Raw genomic sequence first — 26,979 nt, forward strand, 5'->3', positions numbered from 1 at the left:
AGCACACTGGCTAGAAGACCCTTCCCACTGCCTATTCTCTTAGTTTTTGTATCTGAAATATCGGGATGATATACCAACTGAAACCAAAGCAAACACCCTTATAGCTTTACCCTAAGTATTGTATTCATTGATTGAGATAATATTGATTGAATGTTTTCCTTGAGTCTCAAGTTGAAGGTCACGGACTGCTCAAGTTTACATGATAAACAAACCGATGACAAAATTATCACTTAAAATTATAGATGGAAATTCAGCAGGAAGTTATAATAAGTGCTTTTTTGGACATAAACAAGAGAGGGTGGATTAGAAAAAAAAACAAGAATAAAAGGTTCTTCTTAGGTCAGGTGGTCAATGAAGCCCCTGAGAATATAGCAGGAAGGGGCAGGAGAGCTGTTTCACACCAAGCACTGGGATAAGCCTCTCCTCAGCCCCTGGAGCTGCTGGTGGAAATGGAAGAGGAAGGAGTGGAGTGTGGACAAAGGCCAGTGGCTGCAGGGGCTTGTGGTTCCAGAAGAACTTGGTTTGATTCTGAGCTGAGCATAAGCCAGTGAGGACTGCCTTGTTTTGTTCTGAGTTTTGTAGTGAACGCTAGGAAACATGCAGGTAAGGGAACCAGCCTTAGATGTGGAACTCGGCGACTGTCCACCAACTGCATGTTTCCTTCTGGAGGGACTTAAGTGAAAGAGGACCGATGCCTTATTCAGGATTCAAGTTCTCCTGCCTGTGGATAATGTGGATTGCTGCAACAGGACAGAGAAACAAGAAGAGCAGCCAGAAGGGGCAAAGGTATGGTTCATGTGCAATCATGAACGAAGGTGTGAGCAGAGAGCCCATCACAGAGAAATGGTCTCGGAGGAACTCCACAAGGGCTAAGTGACTTGTTTATGGCCAGCGAGGAGGAGGAGGAGGAGGAGGAGAAAAAGAAGGAGGAGAAAAAGAAGGAGGAGGAGGAGGAAGAGGAGGAGGAAGAGGAGGAGGAAGAGGAAGAGGAGGAGGAAGAGGAAAAGGAGGAGGAAGAGGAGGAGGAGGAGGAAGAGGAGGAGGAGGAGGAGGAGAAGGAGGAGGAGGAGGAGGAGGAGGAGGAGCAGAGCCACTTGCCTGGAGTGACGGTGAAGCTGCTCCCCTAAAAGGTGTTGCATGTAGAGGACTCTCCACCTTGGAGAGGCACAGAGGCAGCTGCTCCTGCTGTCTGGTCAGCACCAACCCACTGATCCTCCTGTGGCTCCTCAGAAGTGACTGCAGTCTCTATTTCCAAGTGCAATATCTCCAAAAGGAGAGCATGAGGACCGCGGGAAATAGTCCACATCTTAAGACCTCACCTTTCCTCCCCTGGTCCCAGCCCTACCTATAGACATGGCTGTTTCTCTGTCCACCTGGCAGCTGTCACCCCCAGCCTGTGCCCAGTCCAGGAGACCCTCCAACAGTCTGTGGGTCCTGGGTAGGAGAAAGTACCAATCACTGGCCAGTGATTTGGGACTGGTGGGATTACTTGGTCTTGGTGTCTGCTGCCACATGATGTCCAGAGGGCCTGACAGGCTCCTCTCTTGGGACGCTGGACTTCTTATCCCTGTGCTCAACCTCTGTCACTGGGGCTTGTCCCTGTGAACGGACACAAATATGTCTGATCTCTGGCTACTGGCTAGTGGAGAGATGTGGTTGAAACTAGCAGCAAACATCTCTTGATGTTGTCATTCACCTGCCTGGAGAAGCACAGACTCCAGGAGGTGGGAACACCTCTCAGGGTGGTGCTGGGGCTCACTCAGCCTATTCTGGATTCTCTGGACACCAAGGAGGGAAGGTGTTGTCAACAGACTTGGAGTCAACACTGAGTCTGATGCCTCCAAAGCCCCTCCCACCTGCCCCACAGGAAATGGCTTCTCTTTAGAGTTAAGTGAACTACCCTGTGAACCCTGGTTGGCATTCCTGTGATCCATGCACAATTTGCCTGCTCTTGATTTGACATTTCTCAATCTCTTCAGGCAGAAGGGAGGTGTTGGATTTGTCCCCATTCCAGTCCTGGTACCCATGTTACCATCATTGGAGACTGCTACTTTGGGGACAGGTCCTAGCTCATGGGAAAGAGATAGTGCCTTAGGATGATGGATTGGTGGGCTGGGTTTGACAGTGTTTCCCTGGACACTGTGGGTTCAATGTCCAGAATCTCCAGGAGCTCATGGGAGGTCTGCAGGGTGTGTTTTGGCCTTCCCAGTCATGAATGCTGTGCTGCTGTGTTCTTTGCCCTAACTCCCTCAGAAGTTTGATTCTAGAGTTAAGCAGACCAAGTCTCAGCATCTGTAAAGTCTGGGTCCTCCTACAGATAGCACTGTGTCCTTTCTCTGTTCAGGAGCAAACAGATGAGGGACACTGTGAGTGAATCCTCAGAAAGTTTGTTCTGCTGAACTGATGAACCTGTGGTTAGAGTGGCAATCCTAGGTCTAGGTTTGCGTTAGAGTCAGACATTGACTGCCATAATCCACTGGACTAATTTTTTCCATAAATTAGAGCAGAAGCTCATAGTCCCCACCCCCAGAAGGTGATGCCCCTTGGGTTGGGTTTTGTGGGAAAATACTGGTGGGCAGAGTGCTGCTTGCTGGAGGCACTGGGGCTGTGTGGCCCTTGATGGAGTGATGCTGGTTAGGTTTTGTCTTTATTTCCATGTGGTGCCTCCTCTGTAAAGCCAGAGATTTGGCTATAATGTAAACTGGACTTTCTGCTGATCCGGAAGCCTGATTTTCTGCTGTCAAGGCACAAGATTCCAGAATGGCTACCTTCTTTAGTGACCATCTCCTGGTCTGCCTTACTGGTGATCTTCACTCTCCTGTCTGTCTTCTGTCTGCAAGACTTCGGAGACCAGGGGGCAGCTCATGGAGCAGGGGGTATGAGGTATCCTGAGAGGGAGCTTCACATTAAAGGAAAGAGGGATGTTTGGGAACAGATGCGTTCTTTTGTAATTTCCCTTAAGAAATCCCCACCTGTCATTACTAGTAATGGTATGGATGACCCTGGAGTCTCTCTATAGTGAGAGGCTCAGAGGTAAGGGAAGAGAAGGGAGAGTCACACAACTGCAGTCCCTGCATCTGCCATGCCATTTTCCTGAACCTGCTCCAGTCTGGCTGCTGCCTCATCACTTGGTACCAACCATCTTGTGTTTCCCAGTGCTGTGTCAGTGCTGTCATTGTCTTACGTGACACTGCCCAGGCCTGAGTCTGTGTACAGCTCTCTGCTGTAGGAACAGCATGCTGTTGGCCTCACTTTTCCTGGCGTCTCTTTTTTGCTCCCTTTGCTGATGCTCACCTCACCTGACTTTCAGGATTGGAGGTACAAGACCAGGTCTGCAGACCTTTTCTTTTCTCTCTCCCTCTTTCTAACTGAACCGTGTCACCACACCCAATGTTTAAAGGCTGTCCATGCACAGAAAACTTCCAAATTCAAATACCCAGCTGGGACCTATGTCTTGAAATCTGGATGCCAGGATTGTACATCCAAGTGCTTTCTGAATGTGTAAAGACATCTCAAGAGGAGAATGTCTAAAACTGAACTCAAGGTACATACATCCAGGATCCTGGGCCAACAGGACAGCCCATTTTCTTTCTCAGCCACTCCGTATGTCAGCTAGCATATGGCAGGCTGCTTGGCTGGCTTGCAGGGGAGAGTCAGGGACCGTCCATCTTTCACCTCCCCTGCCCCCAGCACATCACTCTCCTGGTTGTGAGGGTGTCCTTCCCACTCATCTCTGCTTCCATCTCTGCCTTGTCCTTACCAGAGCCTTCAACAGAGGGAGCCTTCTTCCTGTGATTATCAGTATCCTATTCTCTGGGACTTTTACTCCTCCCCACATTTCCTCACTGTTCTTCTGCTTGTTGATTTGACCCACCAGGGTGTCAGTGGTCCTGCCACTTATATTCACTGGCTTGGCTGTCCAGTGGGTCGCCCTGCTTCTCTCTACCTTTTTATGCTGCCCTGTATCCCCTTCTTCAGATCTCAGGGAAGACATCCAGCCCTTGGGCTATGTACTGATCTCTTCTACTTTGTATGATCACACCTTCTCTGGTGGATGTAGCTCATGAGGTCAGATAACTTGATGTTTTGCCCTGTACTTTATACCAAAGATCAAGTCAGTACCAGGTACATAATTGGAACTCATTACATTTTGTGAAAGAAAGAAAGTTTTGATATCTCAGTGCCTTGTGGCACCTGGACTCTGTTTATCTCCAGTGTCCCATTGAATTTCCATCTCCTCCTGTCCCTCCTACGAACTGTATTAAATCTTTGGTGACTCTTACTAGGGCTGGGCTGTGGGATACACCCTAGGAGGAAAGGAGCTTCAAGGAACTCTTGGGACATTTACTATCAGGAGGATGGGCTGGTATTGTTGGTCCTCCCTGGATACTGACCTTCTCTGCCAGAAGTGATTTGCCTTCTACCCAGATTCAATATATTTCCCTACCAGTTAGTGGTCTATCTATGGCCTGAGTTCTAAATCCTGCCTTGGGTTACATAGTTTTCCATTGTCCACTATTTTCTGTCACTCTTATTTCTGCTCCTGTCACTTCAGCTGCAGGGCAGCTCCAAAACGTCAGAGGCAAAGTCCTTTATAGCCTCAGTTTGCAAGTTCTGGGCATTCAGCCTGTTTACTCTTCTCTTGAAAGAGCTGTCAGCCTGAATATGGCTCACTTCTGAGGTCTCCCTGGCTCAGCATATCCAATGTCTATCCTAGCACCCTCAAACATCACATGGTGACATGCAAGCACCAGAGGGAAGGAGCCACCTCACCTATGCATTCATATGATTGTTCTTGTTCCTTGAGCTGAAGCAGATGTGCTGGACATTTGGGAAATGTATGTTGCCTAGAGGAATGAAAGAGTGAGTGGAGGAATGAGCTCATGTTAGATGCTGGAAACTGTGTCTAGGATGTTCCATCCACTGTTCCATTTAAACTTTAGGACCGTCCCAGATGGGGAAAAACTATCTGCTATATCTGCTTCTAAGTTTGAAAGCATACAGGGTAGCTTGCATGGGAGAAGTGAGGCCTCCCATGAGTCCAAGCCTTCGTCCTAGCAGCCTTTGAGGATCTGTCCTCCCTGGGTCTGGCCTTTGTCAGCTCCCCTAACTCAGAAAACAGCCTGTATTCAGACTGGGATAGCACATTTGCTCCCTCCCCCAGCATCTTTTCTTGCTAATTTCTCTCCTGCTCTAATCTCCAGGGAAACTACAACCTCAACTTCCTTTGAGAAGTTCCTGGCTGTCAGAGCCCTTCAACTCCCCCATGCCACACCTGCTTCTGCTGAGACTGTGGCCAAGAATTGTAGAAGTGGATAGGTGATCAGTGCTCACAGCTGTCAGCAGGCCCAGGGGAGCAGTTTCTTTCTGGCACTGTTTTGTCTGCCAAACATTTTGGCATGCTGCCTCTAAAATACATAAACTTCCTCAAAACACTTGGAAACCTAGCCATGCCTTTCTCCCTCCCAAAGGACCTGGGGGATGTGGATGACCTAACCAGTGTCCCTGCAGCTTCTGCAGAGGGATCTGTTGCCCAAGCACTTTGATATAGAAGAGAGAGAGAATCCAGGGCCATCCAGATGGTAGGATCCAGACAGAAAGTGGAGGTGGAACTGGACAGAATAACTCAGTGTCACCTTTGCATCTTCTCATATAATCCACACGGTGACCGTGGCATGTGATTATTAGCATATCACGCTGCCCCATCCTTTTACTAACTAGAAATGGTACTTGTTCACTTTTAATGTCCAAATAATAGTATTTTCCTTGCACAACTTCAGAGGATTGAATGAGAGTTTGTACATGATTCTGAGACTGTGTAGTCAGTCAGTGTTGGGGTGGTTGTTATTTCACACTCTATGTGCCTTTTATGGCTAAAATCATGTGAATCGTGGTTGAGAGTTCAAATGCTTAAGTCTGATTCCTTAGGTTTACTTTCTGCCATCTGTCAGGGCAGGCTTTTGGGGAGGTTGTGAGTCCCTATGGGCTGCATGACCCTGGATAGGTTCTGACCCTGGGAGAGGCTATCTCGAAACAAGGGCCAGATTGGGAGCCTTCAGTGATGAATTACTGCTCCCTATTTCTGTGGCCTTGGGCATTTACTGACTTAAAATTTCTGTGTCTATAAATGTGAATGCCTACTCTGTAACACTATGGTATGGACTCAATTAAACATGCTGTTGTATGTCACATGTTTATGACAGTGCCTGGTGACAGAAAGCCATTTATATGTGTCTTCTAGATTGCAGAGAACAATGCTCCCCAGCGGAGCAGTTAAGGGATCTAGATATAATCCACACAGTATGCTTCACACAAGACCTGCACCTGTGGCTACTCAGTCCTCAGGAGCCATTAGAGTTACCATCTTTATTAACAGTGTACCTGGGGCCCTTGTGCCTGGTACAGTGTCTGCCATATCTACAAGGTGGACAATTCCTTTATGGCCTCTGAGCAGAAGAAGAGAGCTATGTGCTCAGTGGTGTCTGATCACAGTTTCCTGCTCCAACCTGGAATGCCATCGTCACTCTGTGGTCAGTTGCACTCAGTAGTGGCTGCTTCCTCTCTGGTCTCCAGGGACATTTTCCCCTGTCCTCTATTGATCTTCCTAGGATCTGCCAACTCAACTCTTAGATTCTAATTCACGTAGACATTTGTTCAAATACAGACACTACTCCTGTCTGGTGAGTTGCTTAGCTTGCCTTTGGCATCAGTTTTCAATACCTGTGCGAAAAGACCATCTACTTGGCAAGATGGAGGTAGAGAATGAAATCCTAGTTCATGATATTGGCACACAGTAGGTACAAGATAACTGCCAGTATTTCTTCCAAGATGGAAAAGCTTCTAAATGACAGCACAGAGTAGAATAGTTGTGTGTTATCCAGACAAATCCATGGCAGTGTTGACAAAGCACAGAACTCCTGAGACAATCATGTACAAAGCCTTCCTCCCCCAGTATGCAAATACATACTCCCCTTTCCTATCTGATAAGCCAAGGACAAATTCAAGTGTTTTTCTAGAAAGATAGAAGTAAAAGTCTCAGAGTTCTCTTTGGAGCAGCAGCTCCCATCAACCAGTAGCTATGGGTGCTCAAAATTGGAGTGCCTGGTGTATTGGGAGAGGTAGCTGTGTTCTCTCCAGAAGTTTGGGGCATTTGTTTCTGTTACCTAAAGAGTGGAGGAAAATGATGTCAGCAGGTAGAAGGGAATGTCATCTTTGTAGTCACTCATTTCTGCTACAGGATTTGGGGATGCCTCGGATGGGATGATGGCCTTTGCAGGGGGTCAGCATTTTATGGGTATATCTGTTCTTGAATCTTCCCCAAGAATATTGGTGAAGAGGTCCCTGGAAAGGAACTGAGTCAAAAGAAGCAGATTCAGCAAGCTGTTTGATCAAATGTCAAGCATGCTACATGCTAAGTGAAGCAGTTTTGCCTTACTGAGGATGCTGTGGTCCCAAGGAAGGAAAGCAGGCAACTCAGTGAAGGCTAGTGTCAAGTTACAAGCACCTATACTCCCAGGGACAGGAACAGGCAGCTCTGAGAAAGATCAAGTGCCCCAGGACTAGGTTGGTTTCCTATAATTTGGGGAAGTGGTTAAGTGTTGCCTAACAGGGTTTTCTGCCTATTAAATAGTGTGTCAAGAGGGGAAGTTTTTAAACTTGCATCATTTTAGCCAGAGTGAACATGGTAACCATCCCTCCCTGCAAGGGAGATCAAAACCATCATGCAAATGTATGCAAATGAGGTCTAGTTGGGTCAAGTAGGGTCTAATGGTTCTACATGGGGCCTGTGTCCTCTGTGTAGACATGTGCAGACCTCAGGTTCATGTAACTGCCAATGGAGTACCTGGAAGGGGCTGGACAAACCCTCTCAGGAAGCTGTGCACTCACAAGCTCATCCTCTAACCCTATCTTATTTCTAGCTAACTCCTTACTGTATCAAAATTTCCTCCTTTGTGTTCTCTTGTTTGCAGAAGGAAAATTAAGAACTTATCTCTGTCCTTAATTCCAGAATGGCTGCTTCTGTGAGTCTTGAATTGTTCTCTACCAAAACCTTATTACTGGGATAGTGAAGGGAACCTAGTCTGTATGTATCTCTTTTGCCCAGAGTGTGATGCCCAGATTCTCACCGCTCTATTTTTTTTTTTTTTCAATCGGTACTGGGGATTGAACTCACAGCTGCCTGCTTGCAAGGCAGGTGCTTATGCCGCTGAGCTAAATCCCCAGCCCCATCACTGCTCTATTTCATTGCCCTCAGACATCCAGAAAGATTCCCTGTCCCTAGTCAGTCCTGTGTCCAGAACTGCTCACAGTGTGGGTGTGGAGTGCAGACAGCTCATGACACTGACTAAAATACAGCTGAGCTGTTTCCTGTACTCTTTCCCCAGGCTTGAGGTTGCTAGCTTGGGGGTTGTCATTTCCTCATATCTCCTGGACAGTTCCCCAACATTATATACACAGTGAAGGAGGACAAAGGGAATGTAGAGTTGCTACACCATCTACCTGTCACCCCCCTTGCATCAAGGAAATTAAAAGCCTATGATTTAACTGAGAAGACCTCCTTCTAGTTACAGTGAACTTCTGTTTCCTTCGTTAGAACCAGGCCAAGTGTCCATCCTTAGGTGTAAGGAACCTGGAAAGGTGGGGAACAGAATAATCCAAATTAGCTTAGACAGACCGACTACTGGAAACTGCCTTGAACTAAAGTGGCATTTATTTAGCCAAAAGTGGAGTGTAAGCACATGTCCCTGGCAGGAACCTCAGGGCCCATGGAGTTTTCCCACTGGTGACCCCATACTTGGCTTCCCTCCAGTCTACTGTCCATTGTCTGTTTCTGCACTTGGATATCAATGATCATTTTTGCTTGGTGTGAATGGTGATATTCTTGGAAGGAAGCTGAGAGCCATCCAGGTATGGGAACTACTGTGCCTCAGGGACAGTCATGCTGAATAATGACTTGTGTGTTGTTCCTTCAGCTCTGGGATGCCAGCTCCCTATGGAGGGGTCCTCACCCAAACTGAGGTTGGAGGGAACAAGGCTCTGGAATCCTTCAAAGCTCAATAGAGTCTCAAATCCAAGAGAGAGCATCTTGTAGCAAGGGATTAAAACAATGTCACACAGCTGTGAAGCTATCTGCCCTTTTTTGTTTGGAGTCTGTCCCACAGTCAGCCCACTGGTGGCTGGAAGGCAGGCAATGTGTTATCCATTTCTGTGTCCCTGGAATGAAGTCTGTGCTTAGAGCTTTTCTGGATCTCAGTAAAATATTTCAGTTTGATAAAGAGTGAATGTGGAAATAAACAGATGGGTTACCCAGGATGCAGAGGTATCTTGGTCACCAGGAATTAGAAGATGGTTGAGAGGAGTCTGAGTGTAGAGCCGACCTTCCTGCCAAGCAAGTGTGCCCTAGGACCCTGGCCCTTCTGTGGGGAAATCTGGCTGAGGAGGTATTTTGGGAGCCATTTATCCTGATCGAACAAAGTGAGCTAGAAATCACCCTTTGAGCCTTTTGAATGTTGAGGCTTAGTGATGGCCCCCGCCCCAAAATTTTGCAGTTGTTTTGGGAATGAGTTCTTAAAGCAGTATGGCAAGTTCTACGTTCTTCAAGAAGACCATCCCTCTTTTCTGTGTGTGGTCTTCAGATTGACCTTGAACCAGGTCCTCCGTTGGGATATTTGCCTGTGTGACTCAGTGGTGCAGCTTCTTCTGAGCTCTGGCTGTCAGTCTCCAGAGGTTTCCTCACCATCTTGGATAGACCCCTGCTAGTCACTTCCTCTTGTATTTTAAACTCAGTTAAATGGCAGGCGTCTCCAGGCAGGCTGCCAGAGTTAAAGCTATTGATCCTGCAGCTGCCGCGGTTCCAGGGTGGAGCTGTCTAAATATTGCCCAGTGCCTGCACCCTCTCATATTTCACACTAGACGGACAGCTTGACGCTGTTTCCAAAATAGCCCCTGCCACGGGCTTGTCAGACCTGCTGATGCCTTTTAAGATAAACATTAAAAATACCTCTTCCCAAATCGGGAACCATCTCATTTTTCCTGCTGATGAGTTAGGAGTGGCCCTGTGGTCCCATGCTGAAATGTTTGTGCCCCTAGACAGGGGAAACAGTCTTTGCATACAGAATTGATGCAGTGGTTAAGACAGCTCTGTGATTCTGTGTGAGGAAAATAATCACAGAGGAGACAAACATATCTTCCCGGGGAGGTTGAACTCTTGCCAACTGACTTCAGGACCAGACTTGAGAAGGGGAATCCTTGCCTCAGTTCCAGGATTCTCATGGGATTGATCTTGCCCTACCCCCAAAGCAGCCCCGCCACAGGTTTGTGTTCAAGATCTTCCTGCCAGGATGCTTATGTGGAGACAACTCAGGGACCCCTCCCTGTCTCTGCCATTCAGCTGTTAGTCCTAGAGCCACTGAATGGGTCCAGGGTTTTGAAGTTCAGAGCTAGGGCTCATTCATTCTTACAGACTTAGACCCAAACAGTTCTGTTTTTTAAAAAGTAAGGTTTTAAGATAAGATACTTCTATAACATAGTAGCATCTTACATAAAAAATACAAAATTCCTCCAGCTTCCTCTATCTAGGGGCATAAACATGGCAGCACGGGACCACAAGCCCATGCCTAACCCATCATCAGAGAGGGGTCAGGTATTTTGTTGCAAGTTAAATGAAAAATCTGTAGAGGTTTAAACCCGTAGTCAGCTGGCTCCAACTCAGGGTAGCATGGCAGAGAGACATTGCAGAAGTCAGTTTCAGTAGAAACAGTCCATGACATAGCAGGAAGCAAAGTGTGCCATCAAGGGAGAAAGATGGAGGTCTGTGTATCTCCAGGCCACACCCATAGCGACTCACCTCTTCCTGTCAGGCTTCACCTACTAACATCATACCCAGCTCTAAATCCATCAGTGGAGTAACCCAGTATCCATGATCTAGTCATTTCCCAAAAGCCTCACCTCAGTGCATGAGGCTTTGGTGGTGGTGGTGGTGGGGGGGCATTTGGATATAAACTGCAACCGGGAGGATGACTATTTCTTTGGTGTGACTTGTTCCAGTGCTTTTGTGCAACTGAGAACTGGTGCTCCTTCTGACATATGCATTCTGGTGACTTAAGGAATGCTTCTCAGGTTTGCCTCAGACACTCCATTGTCCAGTTTTGTGAAGACTCCCTACTACTCTCTCAAAATTTCTTACGTGTATTTCCTTACCTTCATACATGAGGATTCCTCATCTGTATGGAAGGTATTGCTGGTTCTCTTTCACTGTTCCCATAAGAAAAGCCTCTCGGGGAAAGGCTTCCTGTCTTTGACAGGTAGGTGACCCACCTGTGCCCTGAGTCCCTAGCAACTGGCCACATCTGTAATTTATTACACTGTGTTGTGAATTTTGGTTTTCATGTCTGGCTTCTTCTAGTGGATGAGGATATGTGTCCTTTGGAGATGAGGACAATGCTTTGTTCTTATTTTATCTCAGGACAGGGCAAAGGGTTTGCAGGTTGATGTTAAATGAGGACAGGAGTAAACAAAAGCATTAGTAGAGATACTGGCTGTCATACTGGCGCTTCTTGGTGCTGGAGGTGTGGTGGGCTGTGTTTCTTGTCATATGTCACAGTGTGTCCGTGGGCCACGTTTTCTCACCAGCTTCTGTTTCTGCTTGCTTTCCTCAGATGTGCTCTGTCCGAGTGTCCGTGTAGAAGGAAATCGTTTGGATCACACCAATGGAGAAACCAAGGAAATTACAGGTAAGAGGCACCGCCTACTTGCTGAACCTAAGTACCACACTTAGCAATCTAGGGTCCCTCCTGACCTTCGCTCTCATCATCCTGCAGCACCTCAGTAGTGCAGGCGGCAGCCATCAGCCTCACAGTATAGAATCTCCTCTGCCTTTCCTTTGTCAGGCATTGGTGGATCTTTTATAGGAGTCACTAAATAGAGTACCCAAGTGAACACATTTATAAAGGAGGTGGTGAGAGAACAAGCAAAAGCTTCAAAAGGAGCAAAATCATTAATAATGAAGGCACCTGGGAGCAAGGGGAGAATGAATCCACAGCAGGAAAGCAGAGTCACACCGTAGCTGAGCCACAGCAAGAGAGTTGCCATGGCAATGCTGCAGACGCTGTACATGAATAGGAAAGAGCAGAGTGGGGTTGCTGAGTGTGTGTCCCTGGTTGGTGCTGGCACTGACTAGTCTTCCCTGTAGTCAGACTGCTGCTATGCTCTTAAAGTGCAGTTTCTTCTCCTTCTATGCCAAGGATCTCAGCCTTGTTCTTCTTAGTGACCACTGCTGGCCCAGCTCTGACCAAGTGCTTATCACGTATCCAAGCCAGAGAGCCTCATGAGGTCAGTATGAGTCACTGGGCAGACACAGCCATGTCACTGTGTCCCAAAACATGAGGATGGCAGCATCTGCATCTGGGAGCCTTACAAAGTTTTCTACAATGTTAGGAGGCTATCATGCCTGTGTGTACAGTGGGAAGAGTGGGCCAGGGAGCTGACACCCCTAGGAGCAGCCCCAGCCAGAGACTTGTTATAGAAGCCTCATAGCTCTACTGGTGTAGGCAGGTTTATTCTCAGGTCCATGTGACAGCTCATTTCCTAAGATTTCTTAAAATTTCTGCACAGTGACCCTGATCATCAGCAGTGGGTGTGTTTTCCCACCTTGAGCAGTGAAGGGACCATGGAGGCAATGGAGAAGACAGATTCAGAACTTTCCCCCAGAGGCTGCCTTCAGAGTCGGGATACATAGCACTTTCCTGTCCTTATACCTACTCTGTGGATGATACAGTTAGTAGAAACAAAAGTTTCTCTCCCTTTGGTACTGCTGTATGAATTCAACACCCTGTGCCTCTCAGCCCAGACATGTAGCATCCCTGTAAGTAGTGTGTCACCTTCTCCTCACACTGTCCTGTTCCCTTCCCTGCATCAATAACTGACTTCCTTGAATTTCTTGGCTTTTAGAATCCTTGTGTTCCTCAGCCCTTTCCAAAGCATTCTGTCTCTTTGGTCCTAGCATATTCTCAAGGCCCTTGGGTTGCTTTGTGGTCCTTAAAGGTGCAGTGCTCCCCTTAGCTGATGGAGTTTCCTCTGCTTAGTGTTTCCATTCCCATTTTATCACCACCCTGAGCTCCTACTCACCCTTCCAAGTCCAACTGAACAGTCACCTCTGAGAAATCATTTCAGGCCCCAATAGGGCCACTAACTGCTCTTTTTACATTTCATTCTATCCTGGGAACTCCAGTCAGGAGACGGGACAATTATTTGCTTTCTTCTCTACCTCCATAGCAAGCATATAAGCTGTTTGAGAGGAGGGCCTGTTTTATTTTGAAGTTCCTCTCTGTGTCCGAAGGGCGTGGAGCAGTACCTGGCACTTAGAAGGAGTTCAGTAAACTCTGAATGAATGGGCACATGAACGAAATAAATGAAAGGAGGAAGCCTGATGTAAAGTGTGTGTGGGTGAATGGACAGTAGGATGAATGGATGGGAAAGTTAGAAAGCAGATGACACTAAGGGTGAGAAGGAAGGAATGGAAGGGAGCAAAGGTAAGAGAGGAAGGGGAAAAGGAAGACAGATGAACAAACGAGTCTGCTTGTGTCAGCTCTAATTTAAAATGAGCTTAAAACATCCCTGCCATTCTACAGACTGAATAGCAAGAAGGAACAGTTGATTCTTGTTGGGAAGAATGGGAAAGAATGTTCGTGTGCTCATGTGTGCACTTGTGCATGTACATGTCTGTGATGTGCTCAGGTGTGCAAAGCTGTGTCTATGTACACATGCATGTGTGAATATACAGAACATTGCACAAATATTTTAGCCCATGGCCTATAAGTAGAATCCTGCTGGGAAGCCAACTTAGTGACTGAATAGATGCAGGGCCCTCTGTTATGCATCCTCTTGGGTCTGTGGGATCCTAAAGCTTTCTTCCCTCTGTGGGAGCTCCCTGGAGTTGAATGACTGACAGGTGAGCCTCCAGCCCCATGTGGAGCAGACGCCCTGTTTGCATAGCTCTATGTGCACAGAGAACCTACTTTGTCTGCAGTCTATTCCCTGGTATCTTATTCCAGCCATGCTGAGGCTAAAGAGGGAGTTACAGAAAGAGATGAGCCTCAGACTTGCCAACTTTAAAGCCCTTGGGTAGTCACAGAAGCTATTATATTCAGGGAAAGGTGCACCTCCCTAAAGCTTCACCTCTATGCAGTACTTAAAATGACATGGGCTACTTTTTCGGGCTTATCCGCTGGAATAAGGAAGACAGAGACAAGAATAGACAAATAGAGCAGGAGATCTTAGAAAGATCTGCTGCTTGCCAGTCAGGTGGCAGACCACTCTGAGCCTTAGTTTCCCCATCTCTGCAATTAGATCTGACTGGTATCTCTGAGGGTCCCTTTCAGCTTTCATGGTCCTCTTTCAAATTTGCAACCGCTGAACATGTTGTAAAACTGTCCTGAAACTTAGTTCTTGGCATTTAAAAAATATGTTGTTATGCAGGTCTGGGATTTGGCCTGGGATTCTTTCTCTTCCCACCTGGACCCTCACATCCAGATGTTAAAGCCCTGCCTGTCATGGTTTAGATCAAGAATGTGCACTGCAGTTACTTAGCAGGATCCCATCTCAAAATAAAGAATAAGATCAGGAAAAGGGCTGGGAATGGAGCTCAGTGTAAAGGCCCAGGGTTCAGTCTCCAGTATCAGAAAATAGAAATAGAGAAATATATATATAAATATTATATTATTATAATATATATATATATATATATATATATATATATATATATATGGAGAGAGACAGATAGGCAGAGACAGAGAGAGAGGAAGAAGAGGGTGAAGGCAGGGATGGAAAATGGGAAAAAAGAAGAGGTAAGATGTATCAAGTACAGGCACAAATTCCCTAGGTTGAATATCTAAAATGTACCAATAAAAAATTCTTTTAAAGTTAAAAAAAAAAAAAAAAAACAAGAGGAGAAGGAGTGGAAGAGTGGAAGAGCTCTGCTTGGAGCCAGAGACAGGAGTGTCTCCCTCTTCCTTCTCCGAGGCGCTCCTGTAGACCAGGGTTACCCAGGCTGCAGAGTGGGCTAGGCAAGGGGCTGGGTGGTTGCAGCGCCACCTATGGGACTCGATGTCCCAGGCACCTGTTCCGCTGCAAGGTTCCAGGCTGTGCCCTAGTGCCAGGAGCCCTGGAGCTGCAGGATGGTGGTGCTCTCACTGGGGCCCCTGTGCTAGCAGGAGCGGTGGTGACCGGAGTTTAAAAAAAAAAAGGATTAAACAAACCAGAATGTCCCCTACCGGCCTCAGGAGGTCGTAAGTGGGCCTTTGAAAGGTGACTGTATCATGAGGCTTATATAACTGATTCGCTGTTAGGAGGTTGGGAGGCAGGGTCTGATGCAAAGAGACAGTTCACTAGGGCATGACCTGGAAGGGTGTCCTTTCCTCCCTAGATCCTCCCCAATCTCTATTTGTTCTGGCCACCATGGTGTGAGCAGATCTCCTCCACCCCACCCTCCCTCTGTGCTGTTTCCATGTGTAAGCACAATGAACATCAACTGAAATGTGTGAAACTATCAACCAAAATAAACTTTCTCACCTTTAAGTCACAAGTGACCTGTATTTTGCCCCAGCGATGAGCAAAGTGCTGAGACGTTGCCCACTGTATTGCCTACAAAGTGCTACAATTCAAGTGCGTTTTCTGTCCCTCCTCTCACCTCTCAGCACATTGCTCCTCCATCGTCTCTGTGCTGCTTTCCAAGCATACCTTAAAGCAAAGGAGACTGGACTGATTTTCTCCCTGTGATAGAGCTCTCTGGGGTTCTTTCTTGTCTGCAGAAAGGAACTGAAACTTCTCCACTGGCCGTCAAAGCCAGCCTGTGTACCTCATTCCCAGGCAGTGTCCCCTTTTGCTGTTATTCTTAATGTCTGAATAGCCAAGATCCCTGTTGATTATTGGATTCTGAGCAGCCAGGCTGGCATGTAACACACAGACAGCCCTTAATGATGGGTTGCTGAATTCTTTCCTTCTTTCCTTCTCTGTTTCCATAGTAGTGCCTCCGAAGGAACAACAAAAGCACCAGACTTTCAAAATTGGTTCTAAATCAATACAGGCTAATTGCACACATTTTGGAGTATAATGTGTTTGATGATGAATACAGAATGTCATGATTAGTTCAGGGTGCTCTGCATAGCCATTAAACGTTTATCATTCGTTTGTGCTGGGAACATTCAGACCTCTTCTAGCTACTTGCACATATCTACAATAAGTTATCGTTAACTGCAGTGAGACCTCGGTACTCCATTGCTGTGAAACTCATCAAATTTGGTACTCAACACATCTTGACACGAATAGTTTGGCCTGTATTACTCATGCTTTGCTTGTACTCAGTGTGCAAGTCAGTGTCAATTACCTTACAACCTCTACCCCGTTCCAGTCAAAATGACTTATTTTGCCTATATCTCCTGGAGCCAGAGGACAACCAGTTCCGTGCACCCACATGTAGTTAAAGGACAAAAGGAGTGGTGATGAGGAACCTGAGAAAGGGGAACTTTTGCTCCCCAGTGGTGGGAATGTGAGTTAGTGCAGCTGTTCTGAAGAGCAGTTTGAATGCTCCTCAAAACACTAATAGTGGACCTAATGTATGAACCAGTAACCTCACTACTGAGTGTGTCTGTATCCAAAGGAAAGGACCGCAGTGTGTTACCCGACTGCTAAGGTTAAGGAAATAAATGCCATCTGGCCTCTTCCCGTCCCACGGCTCCATCTAGTGAGCCAGTGCATCTGGCGCTACCCGTGTCTCCATGGTTCAGCCAACTCCAGGGCTGCACTGAGGTGCCCCTTGTCCTTTCTGAGTTAATCAACTGTGGTTTTATCCCATGACACCTTGCATCATCATCCGTTCATCTCGGGAATGTTTTTCCTTTTCTGACTCTGATTCATTCCTGGGGATTTATCTTTTTTTCTTGGTACCCTTTGCTGCTTCTAGTTAACTGTTTGCTGTTTAAAATTTTGTAATATTCAGGGTTTTGCTTTTTATCACTAAAACCGGTTCAAGCAGAACCACAGCACAGAGCATGCTTGCTTTTCACCTGCTTCTCACTGCTGGCCAAGGCAGCCCATTGTAGTGACAGCAGGTGAGGAACAGGCTGGCTCCAGTGCTCTGATCTCTGATTTGTGACTCCTGATTTAGGATGTGATCTGGGCTCTCACCACTCCCTTTGGAGAGTGGGGCACTTGTTCAGGCCCCCTTGAGCCTCTCTTGAGGGAGAACCGAACTTCCTGCAACCATCCCCACCTCCACTCCCAGAGGCTGTGCTGTGGGCACCCTTGGGCAGCCTGTGAAGCAGCCACGTCAGGCCCTGTGCAGAGCAGAAGCAGATTGGAAGGCTGGGGCCTCTCAGCAGAGCCATGGATACTGAGTGTGAGTGCAGGTCAGGGGCTGGAGTCTGAAGTTGAGGGTAAACTGGAGTTGCCCCCAAGCTGTCCACCCCAGCTCACTCTGGTGATGCCTGGAACCCTCCTCTCTCCACACGGCAAAAACTCCTGTTGGAGGGCACACCCTCACCCCTGGCACCACCAAGATATCTACCATACCGCTCACCAGGGCTAGGCAAGCTACAAAGACCATTTCTGCCTAGTTTGCCTTTTTATGGAACAAAATCAGGTCCTATCAAGCTCAGTGCCCCTTATCTACTGGCATTGGTCCTTAGAGCCCAGAACCTCAGGGCTTTCCAGGGATTTCTGGGTCTATCTTCCCATCCCCTCCCACCCTCCCCCTGCCCAGAGCTTCCCAGTACCATGGGTACATTCCAGTTTCAGGCACATGGAAGCTTTCTGAGTTGTGGAAGGTCCTTGTTGTCTGGGCCACAGCAAGACCCAAACATTGCTCCAGGCCAGGCCTGATGCAGGCCCAGCGCTGCAGGCACCCCCTGCCACTGACTGCATGTGCTGTGTGGACCTCAGTTCCGGGGACACCAAGTCCTCCTTGCTCTAAGTGGGCTGGGGGCTGTTCCAGGCTATGCAGCTCAAGATGTAGGGAGAGCTTCTGTCTGTGTTATTCAGTGAGTGTCTCCCTCACCCTGGTGCCTCTGGCTTCCACAGCCCAGGCATCCCTCAGGGAGTTCTCAGGACTCCTGCCTTTGGGGAGTTGGCTGCTCTGGATGTTTTTCTTGCTTAGAGCCTGGCTCGATAGCCTGAGTGGCAGTGATGCTCTGGAAGAAGTGGCAGAGCTGTCACCAGGATATAAGGTACTCGTATCAGGGAATTCTTCTGAGAATGAGTCTCCAAATTTCCTCTGGACTCCTCAGGGAGAGCTGGTAGCATCACCTGAACAATTCTTAGGTGCTGGCTCCTACAAGGGCACTGTATTATATCATCACCTTAAATATCATCAAAGACTTGCAGGGAATTACACGCTCCAATTTTCCAGTTAAGAAACTGGGCTTACTAAAATCAGATGATGTCTTCAGAGCCACCGAGCTCTGAGTCTGTGGGTTTGCAGTGGTGCCTTGGCCTCTGTGGAATGTGACAGGTACCTGCTTCATGTTCTTCTCTTATCTGTGGTCCAGTTCTTTGGCACAAGTGGAAAGAAGCTGCCCTCTACCCTGCCAGAAGCTCTAGAATATTTGAGAATGTTTTCTCAGAGCTCTTTACAGGACAGGGGAGTGGTAGCACCCTAATTCAAGGCCAGGAGCTGAGGACTTCCTGCTTTTAGTGAACACACACTATGTTCCAGGCAGTACTAAGGCTGGCACATAACTCAGCGCTGCTTAGCATGACTGAGGCCTGGAAGCCAATCCCCAGCACTGCAGAAAAAAGACAAAGCTCTAAGTGATCTTCTAAGGTATCATTCCCCATTCTTTGTACAACATGGGTGGCACACTGGAACACTGCCAGGCAGGGGACTCCAAGGGGGAACCCAGAGTGCCGACTCAGTTTTCCATTTGGTGCATGAGAAATGAGGCAGCAAGGCTGAGTGGTTTACCTGACCACTAGCAGGTGGGGAAGTGTGGGAACAGGGGTCCCAGGGCCCTATATCCCCTACTGCCTAAGGGGCTTGTGATCCTGATCTTATGAAAATGCAGAGGAGACAACCTTGGATCAGGGAGCAGACTCCTGCCAGAGAGAAGCACCATTCATTGCTTCAGCTCTGCTCACTGAAAGTTGGTGCTGTCTCTGTCCTGAATTCCCAGAGTGGCATCTAGCATCTGTCTAGCAGCTTCTCTATCTTCTAGTTCTTCTACTGAGACCTGGTTCCCAAGAGCTTGCTCTGTCTCCTTGCCACCTTCCCAGAGTACTCAGTTACAACATATAGCAGCCCTCAGCCCCGTGTGTGGCAGGAATGCATCACATCTATGGCTAGAATTTAGTTGAATAGGGTGTTCTGATCATTACAATGAGAAAATACTCCATATATAAGCTGTTGATTGTTTACTCGATGAAGTATGATAAAAAAACAGTGAATGTGTAAATTTAAAAATAAAATCACAGTAGAAGACACATTGCCATTGTGTGCCTCAGTCTACTCCCCTTTCCTGCAAACACAGGTATCCCTCACTCTTGCCACTTTCTGAAACAGTTCCAGATGTCTTCTTTCTGGGACGTCTTTAGTTGTACAGTCCTGGATGCCTTGATGTCCAAAATTGATTCAAAGCATTCAACTTCTGCTATCATTTTGACTTTGCAGAAGAGCTAGAAGTTGCACAGCCCCAGGCGTGGTCAATATGTCAGCTCTCAGGACCAGCTCAGCCCACAGCCCACTCCACCCACATACTTTTTCTCTGCCATTGTCAAAGCATCCATGATGGGGATATGGGGGTGCTACTGGTGGTAAATAACTCCTAGGAAGCCTGGCTTTCTGTGTGTCATTCCACTTGCTGAGTGGTGCATATTAATGTCCCTTATAATCTCGGCAGCCCTGTCTTTTAGGCACTTTTACTCTCTCTATACAAGCAAGGCCTTCTACATACACACCATGACTGAGCAGAGTTAAACCCCATCCCTTGCCCTTACCACAGTCCAGGTCCAAAGCCCATCACCAGTTCATACTTTGTCATTGACAGTGTCTCTCAGGCCCTCTCTTGTGGGAAAACCAAACAAAACATAAATTCCTCTCATTAACACAATGCCATCAAGATGGTTTTCTTCCTTCTGATGTTTCTTTCTTTCAAGTTAGGCAACTTCAAACTTGCCATGTTCTGAAGAATCCAAGCAAAATCCAGATGCAAGGCAAACATGTGGATGTAGGAAGGAAAACCCTAAGTTGAGATTTGCCTTCAGAGCCAGGGCACCATTTGAGCTTTTGGAACACCACAGTCCCCATGAAGGAGACAGTCAGGGCACCTGCCATGTGTGCTGTGCTTGACTGGGATTCGGGATGTTTTCAGTGTCCCTGATCAGTGGGAAAAGCAGCCCTTTCCCTGGAGAGGAGTCAAATCTGTATTTATTGTTTATGCCTGTTGTTTATTTTCTTCCTGGATTTGTAAGGGCTGATCACAAAATAGTGTGTGTCTAATTTAAAAATTTACAGTAAATGACATATTGCCATTAATTCTCCTCAAAACACGATTTTCACTTGACCATACTTACCCTACTGTTCTCGCCACTTTCTGAAGCAGTTTTGCAGGCTCTCTCCCATGAACCTTACACCTTTGTGAATATGGTGAACGCTGCTGCCAAGCTGCACTCAGCAGGAAGGCAGGCTTGTAAACCCCGTATAGGGAGTCCTTAGCCACCCTCACTATAGCTGGCACTGTGCAACTTCCGGCTCTACCCAGAATCAAAATGACCGTGAGAGATAATATTTTAAATTGATTCAGGACATCTAGATCACCACAGCAGCTCAAGTAAAGACACAAACAAGGACTTCCAAAACTGCTTCAGAAAGTGACAAGAAGGATGGGATCTGAAGTATTTTAAGATGGATTAATGGCAATGTCTTCTACTCTAGTAATTTATAAATATTTGAATGTTCACTGCATTCACTCATCACACGGTGAATATTTGAACTGCTCCATCGCATACCCATCCCCTGGGACAGGTAGAGGGAAGCCACCAGAAGGGACTTGCTGCTCCTTTGTCTCTCATACATACTTTTTCTCTGCCAAACTCACTTCCATCTCTTCTCTTTACACAGGTTTTGACCTGATGGATCTCTTCAGTGTGAAGGAAATCCTGGGGAAGAGAGAGAATGGAGCCCAGAGTTCCTATGTGCGGATGGGATCCTTTCCCGTGGTGCAGAGGACTGAGTGAGTGGTCCCTTCTTTTCCAGGCCTCTCTGAGTGCCTTGGAACAGTGCAGGAAGTTGGTTGGCCAGGCACTGAGCTGGGCTGCACCCCACTCAGCAGTGCCTGGAGAGGTCACAGTGAAGGAAAGCACCTCAGCCACTGAGTGAGGCTCCATGCAATCTATTCCCGTACCCTTCTGTTATCACTGACTGTAATGGTTCTTTGACCCTTCTACACTCATCTTTCCACACATGTTTGGCATTGATCATTCATTCACACACATGCTTTTCTAGCAGCCAACTGTATGAGAGCCATTATGGTAACAGGTATGTGCACCTATTAGAGAGTGACCATAGCATCTCTTGGAATCAAATAGGGGTTGGGCCAGTTGGAGACTCTTTTGGAGCTGGTTGAGGACCTGATCCAAACACATTATCTATGGCTGGTTTCCACCTGAGCTGGATGTCCTGCCTTGCACCTCAGTTAAGAGGATATGCAATAAGTTTGCCAGTGTCTGTTATCCACAGTGTCTCCAGCCAAGGGCTAATGAGCCAAACAACTGCTCCTCTTTCCTCATCACAGACAGATCAGCTGAAAACAAAACTGGTACTGTGTCACACCACCTCTGCTTCATGTTAAAATTCTTGAGTTGCTTCCAGGTGTTTTCAAATTGGGGTGGGACAGATAGGAAAGGCTCCAGCTGTAACCTGGCCACCAGGCTGTGTGGTCTCCTGGCTCATCCCCAAGCCTCCCTCATTTACTTCCTTTGTGGTCTCTTCCCCATACCTGAGACATCTCTGCTCCTCCTGCAGAATACAGTTATACCATTGTGCTATCCAGGATACTGTCCCTGGACGCCCAGTCCAATCCAGGCCTTCCTTCTGTCCACTGCTTACACAGCCTGTCTTCTTGCACACAGCAGAATCCACTGAGCACCCATGCAGTGAGTCCTGCAGGACAGGGTCCAGAAATTCCTGAAGGAGCTGAGTCTTGGTCACAGCAAGGAACTCACTGGCCTTTGTTGAGTGATTGAGTCAGTGAGGTGGCAGTGAATGAAAGTGCTCCTCCATCAGACTCCAGCTGCCCAAGGTGGGCATTGAGCACCAGGTCAGAATTTGGACCCTTGCACATGTGCAATCACCTGACTTGGTGAACATCTTTTGAGTGCCAGTCATGTACCAGGCACTATGTGACATCCTGAGGTCATATCGTCCTTGGCTCACAGCATCTGCAATCTGTTACTGAGATTTTGCAGGAAGGAAATGAGGCAAGTTTCTTTCTCTCTGAGCCTCATTTTCCCACCTGTGAAATGGAGGCAGTGATGACAGCAGTTGGCTTGGAAGACCCTGAGCACTCTCTCTGCCAATGCACAGATTCAGGTGATGATTATGTTATTTTTCCCTGGTCCCTGAGGACACCGGAGGATGAGCGGAGTCTGGCCTCCGGTCTCGCTTCACTCCCCTTTCTAATTCACCCACCATTCTGCTTCTCCTCAGATAAACACACAGAGATCCTAGGTGACTTCATCTTAAAGGAAAATGCAATAGAGAAAGAACAGAACAAAGCAGAGGGAAAGCAGATGTTGCCCAAGACGAGGGGAGAGGCCTAACCTAGGCTTCTCTTATGGGCCAGGGGTGCCTCTTTCCCTTGAGACACAAGGATCAAAGGCAGAACTGATTTAGGCACTGCTCTGTGGAGCAGAGGAGGACCCAGCTCTGGGTGATGAATTTGGACTCACACGATTCTGACAGTTGCCTGTAGGAAAGACTACCATATGGTTTCATGTTTATTTTAATGGCAAAACTCCAGGAAGAAATCAATCCAATAAAGCACTGACATTTCAAGAGAGAGAGCAGTTTCCCTTTAATTGCTAATGCATTGGAACTCATAGCCAGATACATATGCTTAATTTAATTAGCAGGTTACTTTCATTCATAATTGAAAAGGAATGTCACTTTGAATACTGACATTTTCTCAGTTGTTTAACATGTAAAAGGCACATACACATCTCACCTAATTTATTTCTCACTGTAGTACAGTGAGGTGAACAATGCAGGCGCTATTCTCATTGACCTGGTGCAACATTGGAGACTTCAGATGGGGCATCAGTTTTCTCAGAATCTCTGTATTTGCTGGAAGTGGAGACTAACCTTAAACTCAGTTACTTAATTCCAACCCCGTATTGTTTGCACTATAAAATCTTGTAATCTGCTGCAGTGTTTTGGGAAAGTATTAGAATAGGGCATTTTTAAAACCTAGATAGTCTCTCCTGATGACCTTTTTGATCTCTTGGATTAATATGACATTTTCTTAAGTATACACACATGCTACATATATGTTAGGGTATACACACATATGTGCGTCTATGGATGTGTCTCCAAAATGTAAAAAGAAAATATGTTCAGAATGAAAGTAGGAATTCAGTTGGATTCATTCAGAAAATAAAGAAAAAATGAAGTGAAATATTTCACTAAGGCTACCAAACCTGGGTCTATGCATGGAGGCCGGGATGTCCTTTCATGTGGACAATGACCAGAGTGTCCCTGAATTCTGAAGGAGGCCCAAATGCTGTGTGTGATGGTCCTGATGTCTCCTCTTGGATGTGATCCTGGGTAAAATTCCAGCTCATAGCATGACACTAGGAGCACTTCTATCTGGATTTGTGAGCTGAGAATCACAGAACATTGGTCTTCTGTAGCCAGAAGAAGCATCCCTAAGGGCATGCAAATCTAAGAACCAGGAAGCCAGACGCCTTCCCACTTCGTTTCCTGGCTGTCTGGCCAGATGGATTCCACCTCCTCCATTGGAGAAATCCATGCCCTGTTTGTCCTCAGAGAGACCCCTCTGCTCAGGTGCAGGATCCAGCTCCACCACAGCCAAGATCTGCAGAATGATGGTTCAGTGAGCTGATGGCTAGGGAAAGAGCTGTGGACCCCAGGCCTCTGGCTATGACACTCTGCAAGCTTCCAGGAGTCTACCCAGCATAGCCTGGGTGCCCTTGCCTGTAGTAAGAGGAACAAAACACTTTCTTCACAAGTTATTTCAAGGAAGAAATGAGACATACATGAAGATGTAGTGTCCATCTTGAATTAAGTGTCAATAAATACTATTTTTAAAGTGACTCCTTAGAATTTTGTATCAATGATCCTATCATATCAAATGAGATCATGTGTGTGAGCAATGTGTTTATCCCAGGAAACACTACAGAAAAATAGCTAAACTTTCTATGGATAGATTTGAAATCTAGTTTAGGCTAGCCGTCTCATTCAGGAATAGTATGGCCCATATAAACTTTGGCTATATCTAAAGCCATTTTTGTTATCATGGCTAAGGTGGAATGGGACAAGGGATGTTGCTAGGTGACTGACCTGAGATGTACCAGGTGGCTCCCAAGTCAGTGTTGTCCTCCATGTGTCCTCGAGAAAAATTAACCAGGCTCTCACTGGAGCTGGGGAATGCAAGGTTTCTCCATGGAACCACAATGAAAACAGCTTATACAGAATTCGTGTAGAGCTCATCCAGCTGTGGTCCCAGTAGCTGATCGGGTGTGTGGGCTTCCTGCCTGCTGCCTGCTGCCCTCACACAGCCCAACATGAGCTGGCTCTGTTTCTCCACAGAGATGTGTTTCCGCAAGGTCTCCCTGATGAGTATGCCTTCGTCACCACCTTCCGGTTCCGGAAAACATCTCGGAAAGAAGACTGGTACATCTGGCAGGTCATTGACCAGTATGGCATCCCCCAGGTACTGGTGTTGTCTTGTTTCCATGAGCCCAAAGCCTGCATTTGCTTCTCTCAGTGAATGAATGGCAGAAGCCACTGCATTTTCTCCAGGGTGCTGGTGTACGGGCCTTGGAGAAGCTGCAGGTACAGTCTCTGGGCTCAGTGGGTCCAGTGTCTTCTCCCAATGATAGTTTAGGGCCAGACATTCTGATAGAAGGAAGGAAACATAGTCTGGGACTCTGACTGACCAGGAAGTGGCCACCATCTATGTTGTCCAGTAGTACCTGGCTTGTTGGCAGTATGCACAAGGCAGCTTTATGATGCAGCACTGGAACTGGCACCACTTCTTCCTCCTGCTTTCTGGTGTGGGCTCCTTGCTTCCCTAGATGCAAAGTGAAAAGTAGAGAATGCCTATGATGCATGGTTGGCAGACAAATCAGACAAGATAATGTCTGAAAAGGAACCAGAACTTTGTCTGACACTGTAGAATTTTCTCATGCTTAGGTTCCTTCTTGTGACTGGAGTAGTCCTCCTGGGGTTGTTTATTAAGACTCTGAATTATGTCTTCCCCTGCTTAGGGTGTGTTTTGGCTCTTAGTTTAGACAAGGAAGAACAGTGCAGTAAGGAAAGTCTGATCCCAAAATCACAGCCACCTGTGCAGTCTGCTGCTCTGAGTTGGAAGCAGCACTGCTTTCTGTTCTATACTCTTTTGTTCTCAGTCTTAGAGCAGCCGTACCTTTGTCCTGTCCTGGAAAACAAACTGTGTGCAGATGTCATTTAACTGTAGCTCTGGATTGCTGTCTAAATTTTCACATGGGGCTTAAATAAAAGCCTGTGTGTGTGTCCAGCAGTCACACCAGTGTCTGTAGTCAGAGACCACAAACTCCCTATGAATAGTGAGCCTCCTCCTTTGGGGTCTGAGCTGCACGCATTGCTTACCATTACACATCTGCTCTCTGTGTGGTGGAGGGGTGCTCACAACACCTCGCCAATCTCTGTTCACTTCATCCTCATCAATCTCCTCTACATGGGGATGAATTCTCATTGTCTCACAGAGGGAGAAACGGAACACAAAGAAGCTAAGCAATTTTCTGAGTCTCACAGATAATAAGGGCAAGAGCTGAGATTGAAACCTAAGCAGTAAAGCTCCCAAACTGATGCCTTTAACCTTGTGCCGAGCTGGCCTATCCCCATCAGAATCACTGTCCTGTAACATCCCCGGCACAAACAGATGCATACATTTTCTGTAACATGCCTGGTCACAGCAAGAGGCACACACATTTCAGGGTGACCTGACAAGAGGCCCAATTTCTGGAGTGTGGGAGGAAGAGGAAGTGGTCAAGGTTCTTCTGCAAAGGACATTTTTCTAGACAGCAGGCAGCTCACTGTGCTCCTGTCCACTTCCATCTCCAGTTACACAGGTTTGCTTCTGTACTTTTTCGGATCTGGTGGGATAGGACTGGGCGCATGCCATGGCATTCTTGTGGATGAGTCCAAACCACCCCCACAGTCTGGGTTCACCTCTTTCCCAACATTTGCAGAGCTGTGTCTTCCTCTTTGATCTGTCTGTAGCCTCCCTCCCTCTGCTGGAATGAGCAGTGTGGAAGATATCAGAGTGCCATGCTACATTTGTTTGTCTGGGAAGACCCAAGATTCCTGTTTGCAGAGGCATCTGGTAGTTTTCTTCCCCAAGAAGGCCTTGGGATAAATGCCCTTTCATAGGGTCTCTCCTCCCCTGGGGAGATTCTAGCATCCACAGGGAAAGGAACTACAGCTTTGCAAGTTGAGCTCTGTCCAGTCTGGTGCGAACCACACACTGGGGTCTCTGTAACCCTCTCTGATCTGCAGACACCCATGTTTATCTCCTTGAGTTCATTTGATATTTTCAACCAGGCCTGAAAACTGGTGTGTTTTCCATTTGTCATGTGGGTGAACTGAGGGGAATTCACACACTCCAGGTATGATAAAGGGACAGGACAGAAAGAGAGCCAGTGTGGCTTAGAGAATAGAAGCCAGGGAAGTGTGCAGGTCAGAAAGTAGAGGGATTGGTAAGGAACCTCTGG

General features: G+C 47.1%; 1 protein-coding gene across 2 annotated transcripts in view; it reads left to right on the forward strand.

Annotated features, from left to right (window-relative positions):
• Positions 1-26,979, forward strand: part of Col22a1 (collagen type XXII alpha 1 chain) — a 264,966-nt gene that overhangs the window by 45,556 nt on the left and 192,431 nt on the right. For both annotated transcript variants that reach the window (XM_013156221.3, XM_023566502.2), the window contains exons 4-6: positions 11,658-11,732; positions 21,107-21,218; positions 24,815-24,938. In XM_013156221.3, the coding sequence (XP_013011675.1) occupies positions 11,658-11,732; positions 21,107-21,218; positions 24,815-24,938 (311 nt within the window). The remainder of the gene's footprint in view (positions 1-11,657; positions 11,733-21,106; positions 21,219-24,814; positions 24,939-26,979) is intronic.

Source organism: Cavia porcellus, unplaced genomic scaffold (assembly GCF_034190915.1).
Source record: "Cavia porcellus strain 051 isolate PalLab524CR breed Dunkin Hartley unplaced genomic scaffold, mCavPor4.1 scaffold_19, whole genome shotgun sequence".
Classification (NCBI taxonomy): domain Eukaryota; kingdom Metazoa; phylum Chordata; class Mammalia; order Rodentia; family Caviidae; genus Cavia; species Cavia porcellus.